Here is a 25,693-nt window from a genome sequence, read left to right on the forward strand (position 1 = left end):
GCTTAGCTTTATACTTAGGACTATCAACATAATATCAATGATTAGTATAGAAGGCGAGACATTTCAGCGTGTGCACTCTTGTCTTGACTTCAAGGGGTTTTAGATTGAATGGTTGCTGTGGATTCTCCACTCAATTAATTAATTTATAACTCATGGGATCTTTTCTCTGTATTTCTGCTATTGAAGGTTATTGTTGTTGCATAATTTTAAATCATATGCATCATTTAAATTGAAATAAATGTTGTCCTCATTGTAGAACACCCCTTCAGACGAAATGGAGTCTTCCATATTATCGTTTCGAGTTGTCTCCCTTCCGGAAGTAACTTCCGTGAATTCTAAATCAAAACAACACGTTGAGTATTAGCTCGTTCTGTCAATAAATGTCGTATTAAAAATGATCGCATTTTAAACCGATAAATGTGTACGGAAAGGAGTCATGATCACTGACCCAAAGGAAATTAAATATTTAAAGAGTTAGGAATGGGGTTCCTCCTAGAATTAATGTAGGAAAAATAGGTGATAAGATACGAAGTGAAATACCTTCTCTCAGTCTGAGCACATCGAAGAGAGAAGCGAGAGAAGCTCTACTGTGATAGTCGACTTTGGTATATTTTTACCCCCTTATTGATAGGATTTCAAACTCCTGTGGTCTGAGCACAGGCAATTGTTTCTATCCATTGGAAGACCCACTATCAACGTATATTTACGAGTAAATATACGTTGATAGTGGGTCTTTCAATGGATAGAAACAAGTGCCTGTGAGTCTGAGTCTCAGTGACTACTGTGGAAAGTAAACTTGGAATTGATAGTACAAAAATAAAACATAGGCCTGATTACATTGTTCATACACTTTTATCCGTGATTGGCTATTTTGTAACTATTTTAAACGTACAGTTGAATTAGTTTTGAAAATAATATTATCCAGCTACATGTATACATGTACATGTGTCAATGAATCAACGGCAATCGTATCCCTCAGAGCAATCTGCTCTTTGATTTTTTTAATAACAATAGCAATAAATGATCTGTCAAATTAATTACCATGACGAAAATTTAATGATTTCAATACACATTTATATAAAATCTATTAAAATAGAAAAAAAATCTCGTTATCCAGTTAGCGTTTTTTGTATTCGATATTCGGTCCTTTCGACGGTTAACTGGTTAACTGTTTAACCGTTGACAACACTAATATATATAAAAAAATTAGCATGGATATTGAATTTGTTTATTGTAGACATCGGAATCCAGTATATCTGATTTAAGCAGCAAGTTAAAATCAACAGAACAAGACAATGCAGCAAACAAAATCCAGAGAGAAGAATTATCTAAAGAAAAGCAACAGGTATATATAAATTACATGTAAAACAGATTTATCAGTTCTTAATTATTTTAAAGGTATGAACAAGTTATGTACTACAAGTATATCGAAAAGACTCATCTTGGCCTGCATTTTATTATATTGTAGTTTTAACAATATTATTTTTCCAGCTGTTTATGTTAAATTCATTAAAGAATATTAAATTTCAAATGTCATCTAGTTAATTACATCATGTTTTCATTTGACAGAGAGACATTATGTTTTATATTCTGTGCTTCTGTTCATTCATCCATCCATCAAAATTCCATTTGTCTGTAAATTATCATGTTAAAGTTGTTGGTCAAGGTAGTTTACCATTAAGTTGAAGTCACATCAGCTTGAAACTAAATACATGTTTTCATACAGAAGGGTTTTCTTATGGATTTTGCTTTTTAACTACAAATGATAATAAAAAGACATTAAAGGTGGTACCCAACACATTCACTGAAATTTATTTGGCTCGTTTAATTTTCATAAAATTTTGATAAATGATTTACTTTTACCCTATGATAGAAATATAAAAATTTCCAAAAATTTGAACCAACTATTTAATCAGAAAAATTACACTGGTTATATAGCAGTTTGACAAACACTAATTTTGATCATTGAGAAGCTTAATATTCCTTTAACAACACAACGTAATTAAAACATTAAGCTGATTTTACGGAGTTATCTCCCTGTAGTGTTAGGTACCACCTTAAAACTTTAAAGGATAATCTTCAATTTATTTAAGCTTCAAGTAGCTATGTCAGAACTAGAAGAAAGTAAAGAGAAAGATCAAGAGAAACATTCAGAACAAATCAGTGGTTTACAGCAACAGATACAGATAATGGAAAAGGGGTTGCAAATGGCTAAACAAGTGAGTATCTCCTTTTATATTATTCTCAACTTTTGCACAAAAAATTGTCTAAAAGATACATTATAATGTGTGACAAAAATTTAGTGGAAGTGGAGGGAAAATTAGTTTGTACAAAACAATTGATCCAAATTTGTTTAATAGGAATTAAAGTATCCTTTAGGAAAGTATTACTTCTTGAGTCATGTGCATATTCTGTTTTATATTTTCACTATATCTAAACAGTGGATTTTATTTCAAAGGAGTAATACCAACTTCCTATACAAGTAGCTGGGTTTTACGATAAACGAAAAGGTATAACAGCAATCACTGAAAATGCTGCAAAATACAATCAATACTTAACTCCTCTGGAAAAAATCCTAGAAATACAAACAAAATCTAATATTAAACTTAATATTCATGCCTAAAGAAAATTATAATTGTTTTTCACAATTTAGGAAAGTAAACAAAGTAGTATGATGGACTTGGAGATGGCTGACTATGAAAGGACTGTGCAGATATTAAACAGTCAACTTGCTGAACGTGACCAGTCCCTCACAGAGTTAAAAGTAGAGGTCAAAAGATTAGAAGATAGAAATAAAGTGTTGAAAGAACAGATAGGTTTGTTTATGCTAAAAATAGATATCTGTCTTCATGGGTTGGTGTAACATATATACTATTGCCTGAATTGTTAGTTTGAGAAAGGTACCTGAATATGCTGGTAACGTTTAATAGTTAGTCATTTAAAAAAGTGATATATTTTTATCTTTTTATTATGAAATTAATGTCAGTGTATGTCCAGTGTATGTCGCTGTTGATCTTTATAGTAAATTAAGGCACAATTGGATGAAATCTGTCATGGTATCACTTCTTTTTATATATTCATAAAAATACACTGTTTACTATTATATTGTTTTTGGTATTTGCACAACAAAAAACCGTTATTATAGGGGCATTTGCTGAGCCTTAGAATACCACCTAACATCTATGTTTGTGTTTACAATTTGACCTCATTGAAACCACCTTGCTAGTAGCTTGTGCTGCTTTTGTAATGGCATGATTTCAGTGATATATTTTCATGTGCTTTACAAGATTTTCAAATATTGGTGGCTTTTGGCTATTTTTATACGCCTGTCGTCTTTTAGACGGGACGTATTATGGTATACCGTTGTCCGTCCGTCTGTCCGTCCGTCCGTCGTCCACACTTCGGACAATAACTCAAAAACACTTTCACCAATTTCCATGAAACTTAAGTGAATTGTTTATATCTATTGACGTAAGCTCCCTTTCGTTTTTTTTTTTCATTTCAGATTTTAAGTTTTGGATTTATGGGGCTTTATTCATAAAAAAGGGGGGATTTTCAACACTTCGGACAATAACTCAAAAAGGCTTTTACCAATGTCCATGAAACTTTGGTGAATTGTTTATATCTATTGATGTAAGCTCCCTGTCAATTTTTATAAATTTCAGATTTTAAGTTTTGGATTTATGGGGCTTTATTCATAAAAAAAAGGGGGATTTTCAACACTTCGGACAATAACTCAAAAAGGCTTTCACCAATGTCCATGAAACTTTGGTGAATTGTTTATATCTATTGATGTAAGCTCCCTTTCAATTTTTATAAATTTCAGATTTTAAGTTTTGGATTTATGGGGCTTTATTCATAAAAAAAAAGGGGGATTTTCAACACTTCAGACAATAACTCAAAAAGGCTTTCACCAATGTCCATGAAACTTTGGTGAATTGTTTATATCTATTGATGTAAGCTCCCTTTCAATTTTTATAAATTTCAGATTTTACATTTCCGTGTTATGAATTTTTATGCTTAAAAAAGGGGGGATTTTCCAATTTTGGGACAATAACTAACACTTTCACAAAATTTTATGCAACTTTGATAAATTGTTTATATCTATTGACATAAGCTCCCTTTCCATTTTTATAAATTTTAGATTTTACGTTTTCTTAAGTAATGAATTTTTATACTTAAAAAAGGAGGATTTTATGAAACTTTGGTGAATATATTAATGTAACATCCCTTTTGATTTGTATATATATTTCTAGTTGATCATATAAATTCATTTAAAGCATAAAAGACAAGTTAAAAGAGCAACAGGCGTATCATGCGCTAAAGCGCAGCCCTTTATTTTACTATTTTGTCAGGTTATTGTCTCTTTGACACATTCCCCATTTCCATTCTCAATTGTATGGTCTGTTCATAAATCATCTCTATGTGCTGACACTATTGTTGAAATTCTTTTTTTGCTTTTGCAGATTCTGTTGAAGAACAGAGAGTTCAGGCAGATGATAGAGCAAATAAAATGAAAACCATGCTTGTGAAAACCAAGAAGGAATTGAGTGATGCCAAAAAAATGGTACTTATTTTAATAAGATAAAATATAATGATACCTGCTTGTTATATTGATTAAAATTATGTGGCATCCATAGAACTAGATATAATTTTGTGTGTTGACAGTCTTTCGTTTGGCTGAACTGACTGTATGGAAGTTAAATGACACACATAGTCACATAGAAATGCAGAACTTAAAGTCTGATAGTTAATGGACCTAATATTTGTAAAATTCAATCCATTGTTAGTTATTATTATAGCATCCATCAACCTTTCAGTGGGTCTTGGTAGATCTAATGATTTTTAATTTAACTCAATCACTGTTGATTGAACATAAGAAGAAGAGTTAATATATACTCAACATTCATTTTAAGTCACATTCAATATCTTAAGTTTTATGCTTTTTTTGCATATTTTTTGGTTAAAAGTAATTTGAGATGTTTTTTTCAGGATGCTCATCAGAAGACAGCTGATGCACAGTTACGTGGACAATTAGAACACCTCACTCAACAAATAGAAGACTACAAGGTTAGAACATATAACTTCTACATTTATTAAAAAGTATGGGATAATTCATATGTATGTGTAAAGCAAAATAATTGGCTTGCATATAATGTTTTATTATGAGTGGCAGAAGGTTATTTTTCCAGATGTATGGATTGGTCATTTCTTTTTGCATGAATTTGGGATAGTGCCTGTTGAAACTCAGGGCTTTCCATTGAAGCCGGTAGCCGGCGGAAATCCGCCGCTTACGGTGGCTTCAAGTGCCGGCTACTTCACTGACAAAAATATAAATTCAAAAAGAAAAAAATATCTTTTTCAAATGTTTACAGGCAGCCGAGAGACGTATATTGTCGATATTGTTGCAAAGTCGCGGTCACGATAAACAAGGATGAAAAGTCGGTGTTTACCTTGGGCTAAATATAGTTCACATGAATTCAGGTCACTGATTGGTTGTCTATTTAAAGTCAGAATGCATCGTTTCTTTTCAAAGATAACAAGAGAGACGTTCCGGTGGTCATTGAACGATAACAATAGAGACGTTCCGATGGTCATTAACTCGTTGGCTTTTTTTGGCTTTTAAAACGTGAAGACAATCAGATAGGATAACAATCTTATGTTATGGAATAATATTAGTCAAATTAAAGAAAGTGTAGTAGATCATATTGTTCAGAATCTGGAAAACAGTATCTTTTGAAGTTCATTTTTCAAAGCGCACGTGGTGTTCAGAGAATCAAGATCAAAAACGAAAGTAGAATATTGTCGACTCGACCTCAAATACATAACATTTCCAAATGATTTATGTATCCGACTTATTGAACAGTTTACCAAAAAAAAAGAGAAAATCAGAGGATATATCAATTTTCTGTCAATGCTTGAGAAATAATTGTATGATTTAAAAACGTGTAACAGTCTTTAGAGAGAAAAGGGGGGTCATTTCTTTACAAATGCACGTACATGTAGTTATGCAAAATAAATCGATCAAGATTTCTAACAAACCGGATGATTATTTAAATAAAACTCCTTTAAAAGTAAATGAATTTTAAGCATAAGGTAATGAAAATAAAAACCAACATAAAAAAAAATGAAATTTCTTTGAGTTTTTTTTTTTTTTTCTTTCTTAAATTTCATACATAAAAAAATGGTCATTTGAAAGATTAAATTAGGTGCCAGGAGATTGCGAGAATGCAGGATTTTGCTCTATTGATGCCAGAGCTTCTGGGGGCCTTGAGCAGCCCCCAGACCCCCTGCCGTAAGGCACCAAGCTTACAGCTTGGTAGGCGTCCGGCTTCGCCGAACGCATGTTATAGCCGCCTACAATTTTAATTGAGCCTTCTACTTCGATTTCAATGGAAAGCCCTGGAAACTAATGATAAATATTTCGTGATTTGATCCAGAATGCTGCTTTCTTTTCAGGAAATACGGATTACACCCCTCCTATAGCCTCTTTGCATTGGTGGAATTTAAACCCATATGTTACCATCTTAAGATTATTATTTATTGCTTTGGAAAAATTTGGATATTGTGATAAAAGTAAAGGAATGTTATGTATGGCTTGCCATGCATCATGCATTAATAGTTCCTGTTGAGGTGTTGTTGAAAGTGTCTTTAACAAACTGGATCAAAGCACTCTCCCAACACATTGAATTAGACTTAATATCTTCTTTCTTAATAGATATCAGTATCAAATTTAAATATTATGTTTATAATAGATCTAGAACAAACAGATTTTGTCAAGAATTTCTAATTTAACTACAGGTACAAATGTCAGAGGTTGCAGGAGAGAAACAGAAAGCAATAGAAAGGTTCCAGTCTATATCAGAATCCAGTCAGAGGACTGTGAAAACCCTGGAGACCAGGATACAGTCACTACAGAATGATGTCGCTCTGGCTAACAGTGAGCTTAACACTGTACAAGCTGAATACGATGGTTATAAGGTAGATACAGTTGAAGCCATGTCTTAAATAAAAGATAGAAATTTTACTTCCAATTTAATAATCCAATTAATGGAAAGGAAAGATTATAATGAATTAATTAAAGACGTGAAAAATCTATACATGCTCTTTTGGGAAAAGCAACTATTTTATCTGCTCTTCATCTCAAAGTCAGTGTGGTCTTTTACATGTAGCAAACACTTACACCTCACTGTACGTGCAGGACATTGCTGCTCTTCATCTAAAGGTCAGTGTGGTCTTTTACATGTAGCAAACACTTACACCTCACTGTACGTGCAGGACATTGCTGTTCTTCATCTTAAAGTCATTGTAAATTACACATAGCAAGCACTCACACATCACTGCATGTGTAAGACACGGTTTTTCATTGGACAGAATTTTGCAATTAATTAGTTATGAGAATATTAGAAAATAATAAAACTTCTCTACGAAGTGAGTTAAGAAAAGTATCATTTTGTATTTTCTTATAATTCTCTTATTTTTTGTTATAGGTCAGAGTTCACAGTGTATTGAATAAACAAAAGAGAACAGAAACTGTATCAGAAATGGACAAACTGGAAAAGTAAGCTTAATTCTCAAATACTATAATCTTATTTGAAATATATATCCTTGTTTTCAAAATTCCAATAGGGAACATACCTTTTATAATTGTATAAATAAACCAATTGTTCAGACGTTTCGGCCATTGGCCTTCTTCAGTTATTTATTATTCCTCTTAACTACATGGCTGACAATAATAAATAACTGAAGAAGGCCAATGGCCGAAACGTCTGAACAATTGGTTTATTTATACAATTATGAAATATATATATTTACTAAAAAGTCAACAACATAAACAATATCAAAACAAAAAATCTTGAAGTAAACCTTTATCTTAAACACTGTGTATCATTGGTACAGCAGATATAGATAATAACCAAGTGGGCGTAATCAATTTTGACCTGACACAGTAACGAAAATCTTTATTTTTTATGCCCCACCTATGATAGTAGAGGGGCATTATGTGTTCTAGTCTGTGCGTCCGTTCGTCCCATTTCATGTTAAAGATTTTGGTCAAGGTAGTTTTTGATGAAGTTGAAGTCCAATCAACTTCAAACTTAGTTCACATGTTCCCTATGATATGATCTGTCTAATTTTAATGCCAAATTAGATTTTTGACCCAAATTTCATGGTCCACTGAACATAGAAAATGGGAGTGCAAGTTTCAGGTTAAAGTTTTTGGTCTGAGTAGTTTTTGATGAAGTTGAAGTCCAATCAACTTGAAACTTATTACACATGTTCCCTATGATATGATCTTTCTAAATTTAAATGCCAAATTAGATTTTTACCCCAATTTCACGGTCCACTGAACATAAAAAATGGTAGTGCAACTAGGGCATCTGTGTACTGTGGACACATGCTTGTTTAACTTAATATCAATTTGTACTTCAATCTTAACATATTTGTTGTTTTAAGACATTATTTGGTAGTAGATTTATGATTAGAGAAGTCTCATTATTTCCCCAAAACAAGATCGCTTACTAAAATAAAGTGCAAATACTTTTCAAAGAAGTTGGTGTTCGTCTCATCCAATATGATTATATATTCAGTGCAACTCTTTTTCTGATAGAAGGCCACTATGTGTGCATAATAAGTATAGCTGTTTCAATAATTGGCATTGAAATCTTTCATACATATGTTATATTTCGATATTTCCTTCTGAAAAGAAGCGTTGTGTACAGTGCATAGCTGACTACATAAATCCTTCTGTACGGTGCATAGTTAAGTGAATGTACACTGTACACAAAAACTTTATATTTCACACTTGTTTATTACCCATAATGTTTCATGCAATGGGTTATCTGAGGTAGGTTTATGATAATTTACTTTTTCTTTTGCCCTGTATTAGCTTTCAACTGTATCGAAATTGAAAGTTGGTGTTAACATTCACAACTATTTGCGTATGAAAAAGGTTATTATTCTTATTAGAATATAAAAGTTGTCTTATAAATAGGAAAAAATCAATACGAAAATTATTTGGAAGCAGGAATTTCAGATGTTGAGAAATATACATTGAATGTACATAAAAACAAGAATGTGTCCAAAGTACATGGATGCCCCACTCACACTATCCTTTTCCATGTTCCATGGACTGTGAAATTGGGTAATAATCAAATTTGGCATTAAAATAAAGATTTTCTTACCGTGTCGGGTAAAAATCGACCACAGCTCTCTTGGTTTGTATCTATATCTGCTGTACTGATGATACACTGTGTTAAAGTTTGAGTACATTCAACATAGAAAAAGATTTTCTTATACACTATCATTACCAAGTCTTAAGTTGTGTCTCACAAATGTACATATTCTCCTTTTACTTTCAACATTGATTTATTTATATTGTTTACTGTTTACAGAGAAAGATTAGAAAAGGCTGTTGATCAACTGAAGACTAAACTACAGACTATAAGGTATGCTATGTCAATAGGCTATATTTCAGAGATTTCTGTTTTAATTCTTGTACTTCAAACGCCTATTATGTGTAAAGATAGTGTTATCTTATTGTTTTTTGTTTAAAAAAAATTTGAAACCAGTTTGTTATCCTTACAATTACATCCAATACATTTTTGTTTAACACTGTGAGTGTCAGAACATTTTTTAGGATCATTGATAAAGTTTTGGAGATATCACTATTTTTTAATAATTTTTTAACTTTTTTCTTTAATGCTTTAATATATATTGTGAAAAATCACTTACTATAAATATATAACTATTGCTTGGAATTACTGCATTGTTATAAAATCAAATATTTGGAATGTTTTTCAGTGAAAATCTTACCTCTTCTCAACAAGAAAATGAACTACTACAAGATGAACACAACAGATTACTAGCAAGACATAATAAATTGTTACAAGAATCACAGGAGAAAGAAACTGCTCTAAGGAAGAGGTAATTATACAGCTATTACTGCTCAAGATAACTTTACATTGGATTTTATATGAAAATACATGCATAGCTTTTTATTATTTTATTCTTTTCCTTTAAATAAATTAACCCCTTCAACACTATACAAGGCATATGCTGTGATGACATACATCGTCCACCACTGCTTTTTGTGGCATATGCCATGATAACAATGGATTTTTCATCAGGACTCTTTAAACCATTCGGTTTTCATTCTGGTCTTCTCTAATTTTTCCTCGTATGAATCAAGGAAATACAAGGTCTCATTTGCGCTTGAAATCCCGGCAATTTTTATAGTAAAATCATGCAGTAGAAGGAAAATAGAAAGAAAATATAAACAAATATTTTGACAAATGCAAATGTGAGTTCGTGGTCTAGTGGTTAAGACCGATGGCTACAGTGCTGAAGGTCCCGAGTTCGATTCTCACTCGGGGTGCTAAAAATATCAGTACATCAGAAGGGTAATTTTCACCCTCTCACACACATCTCTGGTACCCAGACCGGAGTTTAAACTAGAATGGGTACTTTGGGGGCCTCAGTTGGTCAAAGTTGTCCCCTACTTTGACCTGGAGATCAATCTTCTGATATCTCTCTGGTTTGTCTGTTTCCACCGAGTGGCCCGGTGGTTCTCTCCGAGTACTTCGGCTTCCTCCACCATAATAACAGACTTCCTGGTGTCCTACACGCTCCCTTGGGCGGTGTTGGGTGGGGATTGTTCTGGTGGTGGGATAATATTGTAAAGGACACATCTCCATTAATCCTTAGGGAGTGTACACGGATCCGCTGTACCCTTGCAGTCAATCAAGGGGTGCGTCTTAATTGGCGGAATCTCAGTACATACATACAATGGCTGAAATTGGAAACGAAGCTGTAAATATGGAAATATTTCAGCATTTCTATGGGAAAACTGACAAGGATTAGTTAAAAGGTTTCTTGTTATCTAAATGTGTTTATTACATTTAATTCGTGTGGGAAATATGATTTGATCTATCATGACGAGACGTAGAAAAAGGGGGGAAAAGGGGGGAAAACAGATGTTGACTGAAAATTTTGAGGACAGAGCCAATTATTTGTGCCACGATTATGTAATATGTTGTGTATAGTGCAATAAGCTACGGAATCGAGCAACTTGTGTCTTCTATATTAAATGGCAGATAAAACAACAAAATAAGACTAAAAGTAGTTTTTATTCAAAATCAAACAGGTAACCTTAGGGTAACCTTAGTTTCCAAATCTGTCTTTGTTTATATTATATTTCCCTCATTATTTTGTGCAGATTAGAAGATTTGAATAATGAGAAGTCAGCAGTAAATAGAGAACAGCAGCACGCCATGCAACAGTTACATTTACAGAATCAGAATCTTACTTTGTCATTTAAGGTAAGGTACATCTGGTAATCTTTCTATTACTTTTTGTTTTAATCTATTTAGTGGTTTTTGACAAGAATATTTCAGCCAGTCAAAAAAAAATTATTTCCGGCAGGTTTAAACCATCAAGCACATGATATTTCAGAGTGAGATAAAAAGTTGACCAGAATTAAAATTATGTTTTGGGATAGTAATAGCATGATTTTCTGTTGTTACCTTGTGAGTTAGCATGTTTGAAATATTGCTCAGTATGTCAGTCTTGTAAACAGCAGAGGGCATTACACTTAGCTCATCACCATGATATCCTCATGAATAGGAATTTCACATTTGCAGATAAATTTTAAACAGTCTTCATCAATCAGTCAGTAAAAAGAAGTTATTTTTTTAAAACTAGAATTACATTTGTACCATTAAAATTTATCAAACAAATAAAAAATTGCATTATGATCTTTCAATACTTTATCTATTTTTGTAAGCAAAATTCTAGAAAATGAATATCCATAGTAATGAAGCCATATAATTTTCTTTGATAATGTCAGGAACAAATTAAAGCTCTCAAAGAAGATCACCATAAAACCACTGAAATGTTACAACAACAGTTGGAGAGAGTGGAACATGAAAACTTCCGTCTACAGCGAGATCTACAGCAGCAGATGCAACATGTTACTAGGGTTACCACTGAAAGCCCTGTACTGTCATCTCCAGTGGAATACACTGATATCAGACATGTGGAAAGACAGGAAGGGGAGGTAATTCACAATTGTAATAATATTACATTGAAAGTATTTCCTGCCATTTTTATTTTGTGTAACATATCGATATAAAAACATAAATAGCTTTATAGCTTTTTGTTCGGTGTGAGCCAAGGCTCCGTGTTGAAGGCCGTACATTGACCTATAATGGTTTACTTTTATAAATTGTTATTTGGATGGAGAGTTGTCTCATTGGCACTCACACCACATCTTCCTATATCTATATAAAGAAATCAAAAGTAAAAGAAATCAAGAAAAAAATGTTTTCAAAATGTGAAATGAATATAGCACAAAGATGATATGAGAAAATTCAGCATTTTCCATAGTATAATCGATAATCAAAGTATGTATGCAACTGTTACACCATTTATCATACCATTTTATATATATTGTAGCCATCAGATGAATAAATAAAAAAAATAAATAATATTTATTTAAGGTATCAAACAAGCATTGTGTGACTTACGTTAACCCTTTTCTGTTGTAGGGTTCAGAAATAGTTGAACCAGAACCATGCCAGAAGGTAATGTATTTACCAATGGTCTAATGTGTTTACACCTGATAGCAGAAATATTTAAAAAAAAAAAAAAACTTCAGACAATTTTCTGTATTATGATTTAACTTTTAGGCAAAGAGTTTTGATAAATTAGATTTAGAAATATAATTGTCATATGTTTGTAATTAAAAGAACTTTCACAAGTTGATGCTGATATTTATTATACATGCATGCAATTTTCACCCCATTACATTAAACATGTAGCAAAATGATACACAATATTTCATGAGTTAAACAATCACCAATTATAATTACAAAACCAAAAACACCATTTGATGGTCAAAAGTTGAACCTATATTGTAATTCCAAAATGGTTTATAAATATTGTCAACTTGAAAACTTATAGTTTCCAAAAAATAGTTGAAGGATACATTTTGATAAGGTTATATTAGAATTCCAATCATTTCATAAAATTATGACATTGCCTATATTTTCAGACAACTTCTGTTCATGTGTCATCACCATTACCTTTGGACCAACTACTAACTTCAGCATCAGATGAATTAGGTAAACATATATTGTACAACTACTTTTCAATAAATTGATTATACCTGTTAACGTTTGTCCTCTTGGTATATGCAGAATTCTATAGTAACTATTTAAAAATAAAAAAATGCAGTTTGCCAAATATATTACCGGTAATGTAAATTAGAAGTTAGAATATTTATCTACAAGATGATATGGTAGATTTGTTCCTTTAAACCAATATTTTTTATATTTTATGAACTGGTAAACCTATGCTGTCTTTATTTTTAATTAAAGATGAACAGAAAGCATTGAAACTGTCTTAATGGTGAATGCAAACATACTCTTTTAACTCTTTTAGGTCATTTTTTAGTAGCAATAAACAAAAAAACTATGTTAATTGGACATGCTTTGATACTATATATGCCCTTGAATTTTTACTAGATAACATTTTTGTTCGCTTTGGGGATTCCGTATATTGTCAGATTATCAGAATTCCAATGGGGACTAACTGTGCACCACTTATTGCGGACCTGTTTTTGTATTGTTATGAGTTACAATTTATGACAAAAATAAGCAAAGACCCATCGAAACAACATCTGATAAACAAATTTAATAATACTTTTAGATATTTGGATGATATTTTGGCTCTCAATAATGACGACTTCAGTATGTATATTAATGAAATTTATCCTGTTGAACTTACTTTAAATAAAGCTAATGCTAACAATGACCACTGCCCTTTTCTCGATCTTGATATCTATATCACTAATGGAAAGCTGAATACTAAAATTTATGATAAAAGGGATGATTTTTCATTTCCTATCTTTAATTATCTGTTTTTAGATGGTGAAGTTCCCTTGTCACCATCTTACGGTGTTTATATATCTCAACTTGTACGATTCGCTCGTGTATGTAACAATGTTTTAGATTTTAACGAGACAAATTTGTGTATTACTGAAAAATTATTACACGAGGGTTTTCGATATCACAAACTAGTCAAAACATTTACTAAATTTTATCATCGGTATAAAGACATCATTCGTAAATATAACTCAACATGCAGCCTTCTAATACGTTCAGGTATTTCACATCCAATTTTTTATGGAAATATTCTTTATAAGGCACAAAGGTGTCAGTATTCACCTCAGAAACTTACAAAACCTTTGAATAGACTTATTAAGAAGGGATATAATTACGATACTGTTGTCAGGTCTTTAAAGATTGCATATTTTGGCGTTAATATTGAGTCACTGATAAGGTCTTTGCATCAGAACTAAACACATTTATTCTAAAAAACAGTTGTTGGCATGACACGGGTTATGTTCTTCTCATATATGTTATGATGGTATGATACTAAACCCCTAACTGGAAATATTGTGCCTTATCTTCATATGATGAAATCATAATCTTTCAGTCAGTTTAATTGAAATCTGGAGCTGGCATGTCAGTTAACTGCTAGTAGTCTGTTGTTATTTATGTATTATTGTCATTTTGTTTATTTTCTTTGGTTACATCTTCTGACATCAGACTCGGACTTCTCTTGAACTGAATTTTAATGTGTGTATTGTTATGCGTTTATTTTTCTAGATTGGTTAGAGGTATAGGGGGAGGGTTGAGATCTCACAAACATGTTTAACCCCGCCGCATTTTTGCGCCTGTCCCAAGTCAGGAGCCTTTGGCCTTTGCTAGTCTTGTATTATTTTAATTTTAGTTTCTTGTGTACAATTTGGAAATTAGTATGGCGTTCATTAACACTGGACTAGTATATATTTGTTTAGGGGCCAGCTGAAGGACGCCTCCGGGTGCGGGAATTTCTCGCTACAGTGAAGACCTGTTGGTGACCCTCTGCTGTTGTTTTTTATTTGGTCGGGTTGTTGTCTCTTTGACACATTCCCCATTTCCATTCTCAATTTTATACTATCTCATGGCTCTGTCAAGTGATTTGGAAAAGCAATTGAATGGAAAAATAACGAGATAGAAAGAATTTGTAAATGTTATGTGCTGAGATAGTTTGCTCTTATTTATTAACTCATTTATCCTTATGACCTATAAATTAAGTAAACATCATGCATTGTGGTCAGTTATAACTAGGATTATTCAGCATTAACGGTTACAGATTTTACATGTTATTTCTATTTTAGGTATGAAAATGGGACCATTACAAAAAGAAGATACACTGAAAGAAAATTTGTCTACAGCTGAAAAGAAGATAGAACATTTAACTGAGGTATTATTATTATTATATATTAACTTTCAATATTGACAACATTAAAAAAATTGTTCCCTATTGCTAATTTTCCAATTTAGAACAGTTTATTTTAGTTGCAGTAATTGTGTTTTATTTTGTTGAAATATAAATCCTGTCTTGTTTTTTTTTCTTTTGTTTCTCAATTATTCATCCAAGCCTTTTATAGTTTGCTATACACTAATTAACTTTAATTGTTCTTGAAGGTCATGTATTACCCTGTAGTGGTTGACAACCTTGTCCTTTGGTGGATAGTTGTCTGATGTTCTTGAAGGTCATGTATTACCCTGTAGTGGTTGACAACCTTGTCCTTTGGTGGATAGTTGTCTGATGTTCTTGAAGGTCACGTATTACCCTGTAGTGGTTGACAACCTTGTCCTTTGGTGGATAGTTGTCTGATGTTCTTGAAGGTCATGTATTACCCTGTAGTGGTTGACAACCTTGTCCTTTGGTGGATAGTTGTCTGATGTTCTTGAAGGTCATGTATTACCCTGTAGTGGTTGACAACCTTGTCCTTTGGTGGATAGTTGTCTGATGTTCTTGAAGGTCATGTATTACCCTGTAGTGGTTGACAACCTTGTCCTTTGGTGGATAGTTGTCTGATTTACATATATCCTTATATATTTATATCATAGCAGGAAAAAATAGAAGAGGTTAAAAATAAGACACTTTACATTATTGTAGTATTAAACCAATTTTTAAGACGTTTCAGCCATTCGCTGACATTTTTACTATAACAATCAAAGATGTTATGTCTGCCATGTAGTTGTGAAGAAAAATAAAGAAACTGAAGAAGGTCAATGGCCGAAACGTCTTAAAAATTGGTTTAATACTACAATAATGTTAAGTATGTTCCCTATTGGAATTTTTCAAACAAGAATAAGAAGCTTAACAAATAAGCTTATCATTCTATCTGTAAAAGCAAATAAAACAGTATTTTCATTCTTTTTTAGTTGCTGAACGATGGTGAGGCTACAATAATGAGATTAACAGAACAGGCTAAAATCTTGAAGGAAGAAATAAGAAGAATGGAAAGAAATCAAAGGAGAGAAGAAGAAACTTCAAACATGGAATATCTTAAAAATATTTTGCTCAAAGTAAGTATTTTAAATCATTTATAATGCAAGGCAAAGTTTAAAAAAAAAGTTCTTGAATGTATTTATATGGTGGACAACAAATACAAATGTTGAGAAAAAGTCAATCTTGCATTTTATGATGGATGGGCTAAATATATATTTCCTATTGCATAAAGCAACTGTGTAGTAATATAGGGTTATTGCATGAATATTGCAGAATATTGCCCCGAGTAGAATTTTATATTGCACGAGCGTGCGAGTGCAATATATGTTCTAAGAGGGACAATATTCCCCAATATTCATGCAATAACCCTTTAATTGTATAGCAATATAATATTTGAAAGTAAAAAATGGTTTAAACTAAAATTTTGTCATTGATCACGTCATGAATTTTGAAGATTTATTGCACTAGTGCAATATTAGAATTTATTACATGCTAACTTTTGGTTACTTTCTGTGGGAAATATTATATTGCTATGCAATAATATAAAATGTTGAACAATTTTCTTTCATTTTATGTATTTTAGACTTTTCATCAACGTTGCTATGGATTCTTATAATTTAAAATTGCAAGATAAATTGAATTATAAAGTTAAATTCAACATTGATATTATATTGTTTGTTTTTGCTTCCAGTATATAAGTCTAAAGGTTGGAGAGGAAAGACTGCAGCTTGTACCAGTACTAACTACAATGTTAAAATTAAGTCCTGAGGAGAAAGCCCAGTTAGATGCTGCTGCACAAGGTATTATAAGTTCAGTGTTTTGAGATATTTTGGTATACTAATACTTCAAGACATATGCAATAAAGATCATTTAGGGGCAATCTTTAAAAAAAATAGTGTTTTATTTTAGTCAGTTTTCAAATTTGATATAAAATAAAAAAGATGTGGTATGATTGCAAATGAGACAACTCTCTGAATTAGATCAAATGACACAGAAATTAACAGCTATAGGTCACTGTACGGTCTTCAACAAGGAGCAAAGCCCATACCGCCTAATCAGCTATAAAAAGAAATCAAAAATGTAAAACAATTCTAACGAGAAAACTAAAGGCCTAATTAATGTACAAAAAAAATGAATGAAAAATAAATATGTAACACAGCAGCAAACAATAACCACTGAATGACAGGCTCCTGACTTTTTTAGATGGTTTATAAAAACTATGTGGAAGATAATGGTAATTTGCCACTCGTTAAAGCAGCAGTTTTATTCCTTACTCAACATTTACACAACCAGAAGTTTAGCTGTGTTACACATTTAATGTCAAAGATAAAAGTTTAGTTTATAAAATTTCATAGTTCAAAAACTTTTTATGCCCCTGCAACTAAAAGTTTAGGGGCATATTGTTTTACCCCTGTTTGTCTGTCCTTCTGTCCAGACACAATAATATCTCAAAGAAAGTCCTACATTGACTGTTATAACACAGTTACTTCAGAGTGGAGTGCAGGGGCATCACTTTGTCTAGTTTATTATGATTCTGGGATTCCTTTTTTTCTTTCACATCATCTGTGTATTATTTTCTAGGTGAGGAAGTGCAAGCTGAAGGTCAAGGTGCAGGATGGGGATCATATCTACATAGATGGTCAGGACTGGTGTAGTCCATGATATTACATGAAGACATTAAAACAAGATTCATATCCTAACCATACATGCAGTGGGTTCAGACAGCAGTTCTTATATATTATCTCTAGACATTCCAATTAAGACAGACCAGTTATTATTGCTAGTCAAGCCCTGGTATTGTGCAATTCACATTTATATAGAAATCATGTGGGATAATAAATATTTCAGTCATCATAGTTTATCATTTATCATGAAATGCTTTTTATTATATTAAATTTTGAAATTACTCTATGGATTCCAAACAAATTAGTGTATTTAATATCATATATGAACACAATCTAGTTTGTTTTCTCATTAATATTCCAGGAAATTTTGAACAGAAAAGGCATATTTTAGCAATTAAAAAATCACTTGCATCAATTTCATGCATGGCAAGCAGGTTTTTACTAGCAGTTTTAAGTAGACTTCAAATATTTTGTTTAAAGAAGATCCCATTGTTAATTCATTTAAAAAATTAATATGCATAGTTAAAGAAAAAGGCAGAGAGTTACAAATCTTAGAATTTTTATAGAAAATAAACTGACATTAAATTTTAGTGCTATTTTGGCATCTAATGGTACCTTCTTCATAGAATCCTTGTTTAGTTTAGTAGATAGATATGTAGTACCTACAATCTGTTTTGTATATTTATTTTGTTGGGGAAATTATTAGGTCAGCTATTTATAGGTGTTAACTCTTTAAATATCAATTGGAGCCTTTACGTTATTTTAAAATCCATCATTGGAACACAAGACACCCCTCAAGTTTAAATTAGATTTTCCGTCATAACTTATGGTTATAAGTAGCTGTTTATGGTTGACAACTAATAATTAAAATACATATTTCTATTTCTATTTTGGATAATATAACTGCAGAACTACCCATAATTCTTTACATTGGAAATGTCACTGATTTACCGATGTTTACATTCAATTTGTTTTAGTTGATCTTTTGAATTTTTTTAAAAACATTTGTAGTTAACTAGAAAAGTATTAAATGATAAAATATCTTAGAAAGTCATACCAAAATGGTTTTAATCAACTTTTGAATATTTATTTAGTGGACACGTTTACCTTTTGTTTTTAATTCATATGTATACCTTGAGATTATATTAGTGATATATATATATCATATTTTTGAGGATAAAACATACCATATTACAATCATCACAATTCATTTTATTAAGGTTTCATTCAAACAAAATATTGTTTCTTATTTCTTAATGATCTCCTATTTACCTAGTATTTGATATAAATGTCAAGTGAAGCAACATCATTTGTACAGAAGTTGTAATTCAAAGCTGAAATAAAGTTAGTTTAGAAGTGCATAGTTTTGCATGATAAATTTTACATATTTTTCTACTTTATATCTGCTCATTCTTTGTATACACATGCAAATACTTTTCCGTCATTGCGGGATAATATTATTTACATAGCTATCAAAGATGGTACTACAATTTTTTCAGTGCATTGCAATTTAAAAATAAGTTGACATTGCATGAAGTAGACCATCACTTGGGGCCTTCACTTGGATCTACACCTAACCAACCATATATGGTTCAATCCTGCTTATTTGACATAGTATCTAGATTGCCTTATTATTAAAAAAAATGTTTGCGTTTAAGATGACAAAAAGATCATAATTTTTATTGATTCATTATGTGCCTTTTAATTCTAGTGATACTGATACACCTTGGTAAAAAACACAAAAAAAACCATATATGAGATCTTTTAACTACATGTTTTTGTCTTTTAACAAACACAAGATTATTAGAAAGTTTACCAATTCTTTGTTATAATGGTCAGAAGTAAACAAGTTGGAATTGAACAATCACAGTTGTCACATGGTGATAGTTAACTAATACAAAGCTATGTAAACAAAGCCCATGTTTTATGTTATGATTGAGTTTTAGTTGATGTGTTACTTAAATAACAGGCAGTTTATTAGTAAATTAACCCTTTGTTTTGTCTATGTAGTTGGACAGAAAGCAATGTGTTTAAAGCTGTGTCTTAACTATACAAATATATATATTTAAAAAATATTTCACATACAAAAAACAGAGAAAAGCTTCAGGTGATATTTATGTCAAATGAAATTTTACTTTTTATACAATTATTATTCTTCCACATAACTTGACTTAACATAGGTTAAAATAATGGGTTTTTTTTTTCAGTTATAAAAGTGCCCATTCAGTTATATAAGCATTATTTTTAGATTTTGTTAAATCAGGTTATGTGAAGGAAGCAATGTTTTCCCATAAGAGTGCATTTTAACATGGCTATTGTCCTAGCCAAGTCTTTCAAATAATTTATTTTGTGATTCTGCATTTCATAGATGTTATTTGTTTTCTTACACACAATAAAAAATAAAAATACAAATTGTTTGATTAATATATATGATCTAAACATGTTATTAAGCCACACCAATTTAATTTCTTGTTCTAAATTTTTTTAGACTATATCAGAGCACTCCCACTTTGGATAAATTGGTTTCATGCTGAAACAAATATTCTCACAGATATTTACACATTGTGGTGGGGTGCTTATAGCTTTAAAATCTTTATATACAGGTAAGACTGTGATTTTAAAAACAAATGTTGGTATCTAGTTTATAATATTTACAAAAAAACAGTGCAGGAAATGGACATGCTTACATTTCTGGATGCAGGAAGCGGGAATATAAAAGAAAGAAAAAAACTCTCGTTTTGAAAAAAATAGGTGCGGGCAGGTCCGTCGAACAAGAAATTAAATTGGTGTGGCCTTATGTTATATTGCCATTTATAGGTTGCACTTTGTCAATACAGCTGATTCTCAAACCATGCATCTTTTTGGGAGATATATAATATTCATAGATAATTAATTCTGTTTATGTACTTGTTCCTAGATATGATCTCAATTAGACCAGTGGTTTTCCCGTTTGAATGGTTTTACACTAGTAATTTTGGGGCCCTTTATAGCTTGTTGTTCGGTGTGAGCCAAGGCTCGGCTCGGTGTTGTATGCCGTACATTGACCTATAATAGTTTACTTTTTAAAATTGTTATTTGGATGGAGAGTTGTCTCATTGGCACTCACACCACATCTTCCTATATCTATCTATGTTTCATATCGTAAACGCATAACTTAGGAATGATACCAGTAAATAAGCATATGCATTTTGGTCTAATTGAAATGTATGGGAACCCTTAAGTCAAGGTTGGGGTAGTAAAGAATTTTAGTGTAAGTTTAAACCATATAAATGTTGAAAATATGCTGCACAGCGCTATATTTTGACCTTTGAAAAAAATAATAGTGCACATAAACTTTCCATTCTAGGATATAATTTTTTTCCAAACATAGTAAAAGTAGTACAGTTTTAGCCGTAAAAGGATTTCCTATGGGAAATTGCATTGTAGATATTTACAGAAATGCAACTGAAAAAGGTGAAATGATTTTCAAAAAGTGTTTAAATGTCTCTTTCATTTTTCCCTGTGGTATTCATGTATAAAACAAGAGTGCACACGTCGAAATATCTGTCCTGTTTTTCTTATTGTTGATTTTATTTTGAAAGTCTGTAACATGAAGGTCACATAAATTTAATCATATCAATATTGTATGATGAGGTCCAGGTCAGATGCACCAGACAACATAGACATTTACACCTTACAATCATTCCATGCACAAAATATAGTTGACTTGTTGCTTACAGTATTTGATAAACTGACAAGATTACAAAAACTAATCACGAAACTAGAGCCAAGAAAATGAGGTATTAAAATTGGTTGAAATTGGTTCAGTGGTTTCAGAAAAGAAGATTTTTTTAAGTTCGAAAAATATGATAAACAAATTTTGTAAAATTGTCCATAAAGGGCAATAACTCTTTAAGGGGTCAATTGACAATTTTAGTCATACAAAACTTGTTTGTAGATCTTAATTTTCTGAACATATTTGCTGTTTACATTTTATCTTTATCATTAATACTATTCTAGATAATAACCAAAAACTGCAAAATTTCCTTAAAATTACCAATTTAGTGGCAACAACACAACTATGGGTTATTAGATTCATTTGAAAATTTCAGACCTGATAGGACATTAAATTTATGAAAATTATGAACACTTTAACCCCATGTCAAATTTGCTCTAACTGCTTTGGTTTTTGAGATATAAGCCAAAAACTGCATTTTAACCAAATGTTCCATTTTTAGCCATGGCGGTCATGTTTTTTGACGAAACAGAAAATAAAACACAAACTTTATTCTAGATACCCTAAGGATCATTCAGCTTAAGTTTGGTTGGAATTGGTTTAGTAGTTTCAGAGGAGAAGATGTTTGAAATAGTTTACACCAGACGGACGACGACGGACGCCAAGTGATGGCTAAAGCTCACCGTTCCTTTTGAACGGTGAGCTAAAAAACAGAGCAAAACATAAAAACCTTACATTAACCAATGAAAATGAGGTCAAGGACAGATGATACAGGCTCGGCAGACATGTACACTTTAAAATCATTCGGTACACCAAATTTATTGAACTATTGCCTATAGTAATTTTTTTAAAAAGACCCAAACATGAAAACTTGACATAAAACCTTATAAAGTTGACCTACTGCAAAAGTATCTGAGAAATAAACCTAATCGTGTAACTTTAACTTGATCACTGATCGATGAAATGAGGTTGAGGTCAGGTGAACCATGTCTGACAGACATGTAGGTGTTGCAAGGAACCTGTATACCTAATATAGTCATCCTATTACTCATAATAAATAGAAAGTAACATTACAAGAAAAGTATTTTTTTCCAAGCAGTCACTGAACCATGACAGTGGACATATGACTTCCTACCAAGTGGTATTTGCATACAAGGTATGAAGCATCCAGGTTTTCTACATTTTGAAATTTAATTTTATACAATTAGTTTTCATCGCTCCTGATGATGCTGGATAGTATATCCTATGTCTTGCATACTGCAACATTTGCCACAGGCCAGACAAAAACTCATTGAAGTTACCAGGATAATAATTTGATACACCAGACACACAATTTGTCTTCATAAGACTCATCAATCAAATAAACTAAAAAGTTTGAAAATAGACCAAATCAACTTCACCAGTTTTGCCAGTGTTATAATTCCATATGCCTCAGGTGTGTTTTGTCTACATATGAGTCAACAAAGGCACTTGAATCAAAATAGTTGGAATGCCCAATCAAGTAGTTGGTCACTAGTTCTCTGTCAGAATGGAATAGATATCAGGATTACCATAATTGTGATGATTCATGCAAATTTTTTTCTAATCGTTTTAGTAGTTTTAGAGTTTGAAAACTAGGTATTAGGCACTTGAAGTAATTTCTTTCTGTTTAAGACCATATGGAGCCCTTCAGGTGTCTTTTTTGTTTAACTTGTGTTACTGGGTTGGTATCTCTTTGACATTTACCTCATTACTCTTGAGGTTAAAATAGATGAAAGAAGTGGCAATACCTAAAATCCATAAGAGCCAGGAACTGAGTGTACAAAACCACAAAATGATGTGTCAAAATTGTTCTGGCATGTTTGAAAATGTAACACACAATGATAAGATAAATACTGAATTTTATTTTAAGTAAAAAACAAAATAACAATTTTCAACAATGACTATACTAGCTCTTCAAGAGCATCCTTTTAAGTTTTCTAAAGTATACAATTGGTATCAAATCACTATTTAACAGAAATAAATATCATATCAAAACACTATCACAGACAATATTTGAAATTGGTTTTATATTATTTTTAATTACAACATGACTTTGACTTGTTTTCAGTTAAAGCTTTGTTCAGTTTCATAGATTTGCTTCAAGATTTTTCAGAATTAGCAGCATTGATTTAATTGTTTTTAAACAAAACTATTTAAACACAGTTTTACTAGAAACAGAATTGATCCTTAAAACATCATAGAATGAGGAATAGATATTCCATGCCAAAACCTCTAAATCTTCAATTTCTTTCTTTACCTATAGGTAATGAGGAACACATATATACACATCTGAACAGTTACTTGATCTGATTGACAAACAGAGCAAAGAGATAAATATATATCTATAATTTATAATATGAACTGCTACACATTTCTCATTCAGATTCCTCAGAATATACCATCAAATATACTGTTAAAAGTATCCAGTGGAGTGCTCTGTTTATTATCCGTTGCTCTAAAAAAGTAAAACAAATATTTAGTTGGCACAACAGGATTTATATTTTAGTTGAAAGTAAAATTTGAAGTTTGAACTAGATTTAAATAACTAGAATGAGGATGGGTTATTCATGTCTTTTGTCATTTCTGTACTTTTTACAGCTGGTTTTTTGTTGTTGTTTTTTTTTAACTTTTACACCCCTGTCTAAGATAAGGAAATGGTTGAGCACTTACATGCATATTCTTTATGTGTTGGCCTACTGCCAATGCCATGCAATCCAATGGTCATCTTGTTGCTGTCTGCCATAATTAATTTGTTTATGGTTATAAGCTTATATCATCAGACTTAGTTTTCAAATATGACAGGTCAATTAATTTTATTGTAACTATACATAAGGCAATGGAAGTAGTAAATGCACTGTTGTGACATGATAACAAATAGTTATGTTGGAATCAAAATTAGCACTGAAAGATATTTTTGGTTAATAATTCATTTTTTATACACGTATAAGTAGTACAAGCACTAAATCAAATTGTATACTTACGATTTGAACTGGCTTTCTGGTGAAAAGAAATTAGGTATTGATTTCTGAACTTCTGAATATTTCCTCTCATCATTTCTTGAGGATAGTTGCTGACAAGGAATAGCAGACTTCTGTTTGTTTTGACAACTTTCTGCCATTGTAAACTGATCATCTTTTAGATAACTATTAACCTGGTTTTCTGCATGTTCCTTCAAATATTTCTCAGCTGTTAATTTTCCTTGTGCTGTAAATTTCCCTCTTTTATTTTTCTCTCCAGATTCTTGTTGTGGTACATTTGTTTCAACATTATAATTCACATGATTTATGTTTGAATCTTGTTTGTTTTGTTTTGTCTGGTGCAGGCTGTTATTTGACATATTCCACTTATGCTGACTTAAACTTGGATTTAATTCTTGTTGTTTGATGAAAGTTGAGTCTGAAGACAATATCTTCTGTTTTGTCTCATTTTTGTTAGAAGCATGTTGCCTTGCCTGATATAACCCTTGATTTGACATCTGACCTTTTGGCTGATATTGTGCAGAATTTGTCATCTTCTTTGTCCGAGGCTTTGAACTGATAGCTTCAACATGTTTATTTAGAATCTCTTTACTTCTATACAACAACATGCTGAAAAATAAAGAAACAAGATGTAAATCTAGAGAAACTTATGGCAATAGATTTAACATAGATGAATCTTAAAATTGGCAACAAATTATTTAAATCATATATGCAATCATCCACTAAGCTATTTTATCCCAGGTAATCAGGTATGTAATAGAAAAGAAATATCAAACAATATTATAACAGTAAATAATTTAAACATTCACAAATAACATTCTCAGAAAACAAAGCTGACAATTGCAAAATCAACTGGTACATCCATTCCTATATACAAGCTTCCAATTTCCATTTTATAAATGAACTACTCAAGTTGACCTGGGATGGTTTAACGGAAAACACATCATTGGACATTGTGACATGACAATATCTGCTTGTAAAGATATTTGGTGTTTGACATCATTTTC

General features: G+C 31.5%; 2 protein-coding genes across 3 annotated transcripts in view; one reads left to right on the forward strand and one right to left on the reverse strand.

Moving 5' to 3' along the window:
• Positions 1-20,384, forward strand: part of LOC143068099 (uncharacterized) — a 44,983-nt gene extending 24,599 nt beyond the window's left edge. For both annotated transcript variants that reach the window (XM_076241869.1, XM_076241870.1), the window contains 17 exons: positions 1,238-1,345; positions 2,094-2,219; positions 2,654-2,816; positions 4,467-4,567; positions 4,993-5,070; positions 6,802-6,981; positions 7,491-7,561; positions 9,393-9,446; positions 9,802-9,924; positions 11,216-11,318; positions 11,846-12,055; positions 12,546-12,581; positions 13,052-13,121; positions 15,224-15,309; positions 16,281-16,424; positions 17,039-17,147; positions 17,929-20,384. In XM_076241869.1, the coding sequence (XP_076097984.1) occupies positions 1,238-1,345; positions 2,094-2,219; positions 2,654-2,816; positions 4,467-4,567; positions 4,993-5,070; positions 6,802-6,981; positions 7,491-7,561; positions 9,393-9,446; positions 9,802-9,924; positions 11,216-11,318; positions 11,846-12,055; positions 12,546-12,581; positions 13,052-13,121; positions 15,224-15,309; positions 16,281-16,424; positions 17,039-17,147; positions 17,929-18,002 (1,836 nt within the window). In that variant the 3' untranslated portion in view covers positions 18,003-20,384. The remainder of the gene's footprint in view (positions 1-1,237; positions 1,346-2,093; positions 2,220-2,653; positions 2,817-4,466; positions 4,568-4,992; positions 5,071-6,801; positions 6,982-7,490; positions 7,562-9,392; positions 9,447-9,801; positions 9,925-11,215; positions 11,319-11,845; positions 12,056-12,545; positions 12,582-13,051; positions 13,122-15,223; positions 15,310-16,280; positions 16,425-17,038; positions 17,148-17,928) is intronic.
• Positions 20,385-23,559: 3,175 nt separating this feature from the next.
• Positions 23,560-25,693, reverse strand: part of LOC143068100 (putative ATP-dependent DNA helicase HFM1) — a 47,922-nt gene continuing 45,788 nt past the window's right edge. Inside the window, exons 38-39 of the mRNA XM_076241871.1 lie at positions 24,690-25,295; positions 23,560-24,163 (exon numbers count right to left, since the gene is read on the reverse strand). Coding sequence (XP_076097986.1) covers positions 24,097-24,163; positions 24,690-25,295 — 673 coding nt within the window. The 3' untranslated portion in view covers positions 23,560-24,096. The remainder of the gene's footprint in view (positions 24,164-24,689; positions 25,296-25,693) is intronic.

This window comes from Mytilus galloprovincialis, chromosome 3, assembly GCF_965363235.1.
Source record: "Mytilus galloprovincialis chromosome 3, xbMytGall1.hap1.1, whole genome shotgun sequence".
NCBI lineage: Eukaryota > Metazoa > Mollusca > Bivalvia > Mytilida > Mytilidae > Mytilus > Mytilus galloprovincialis.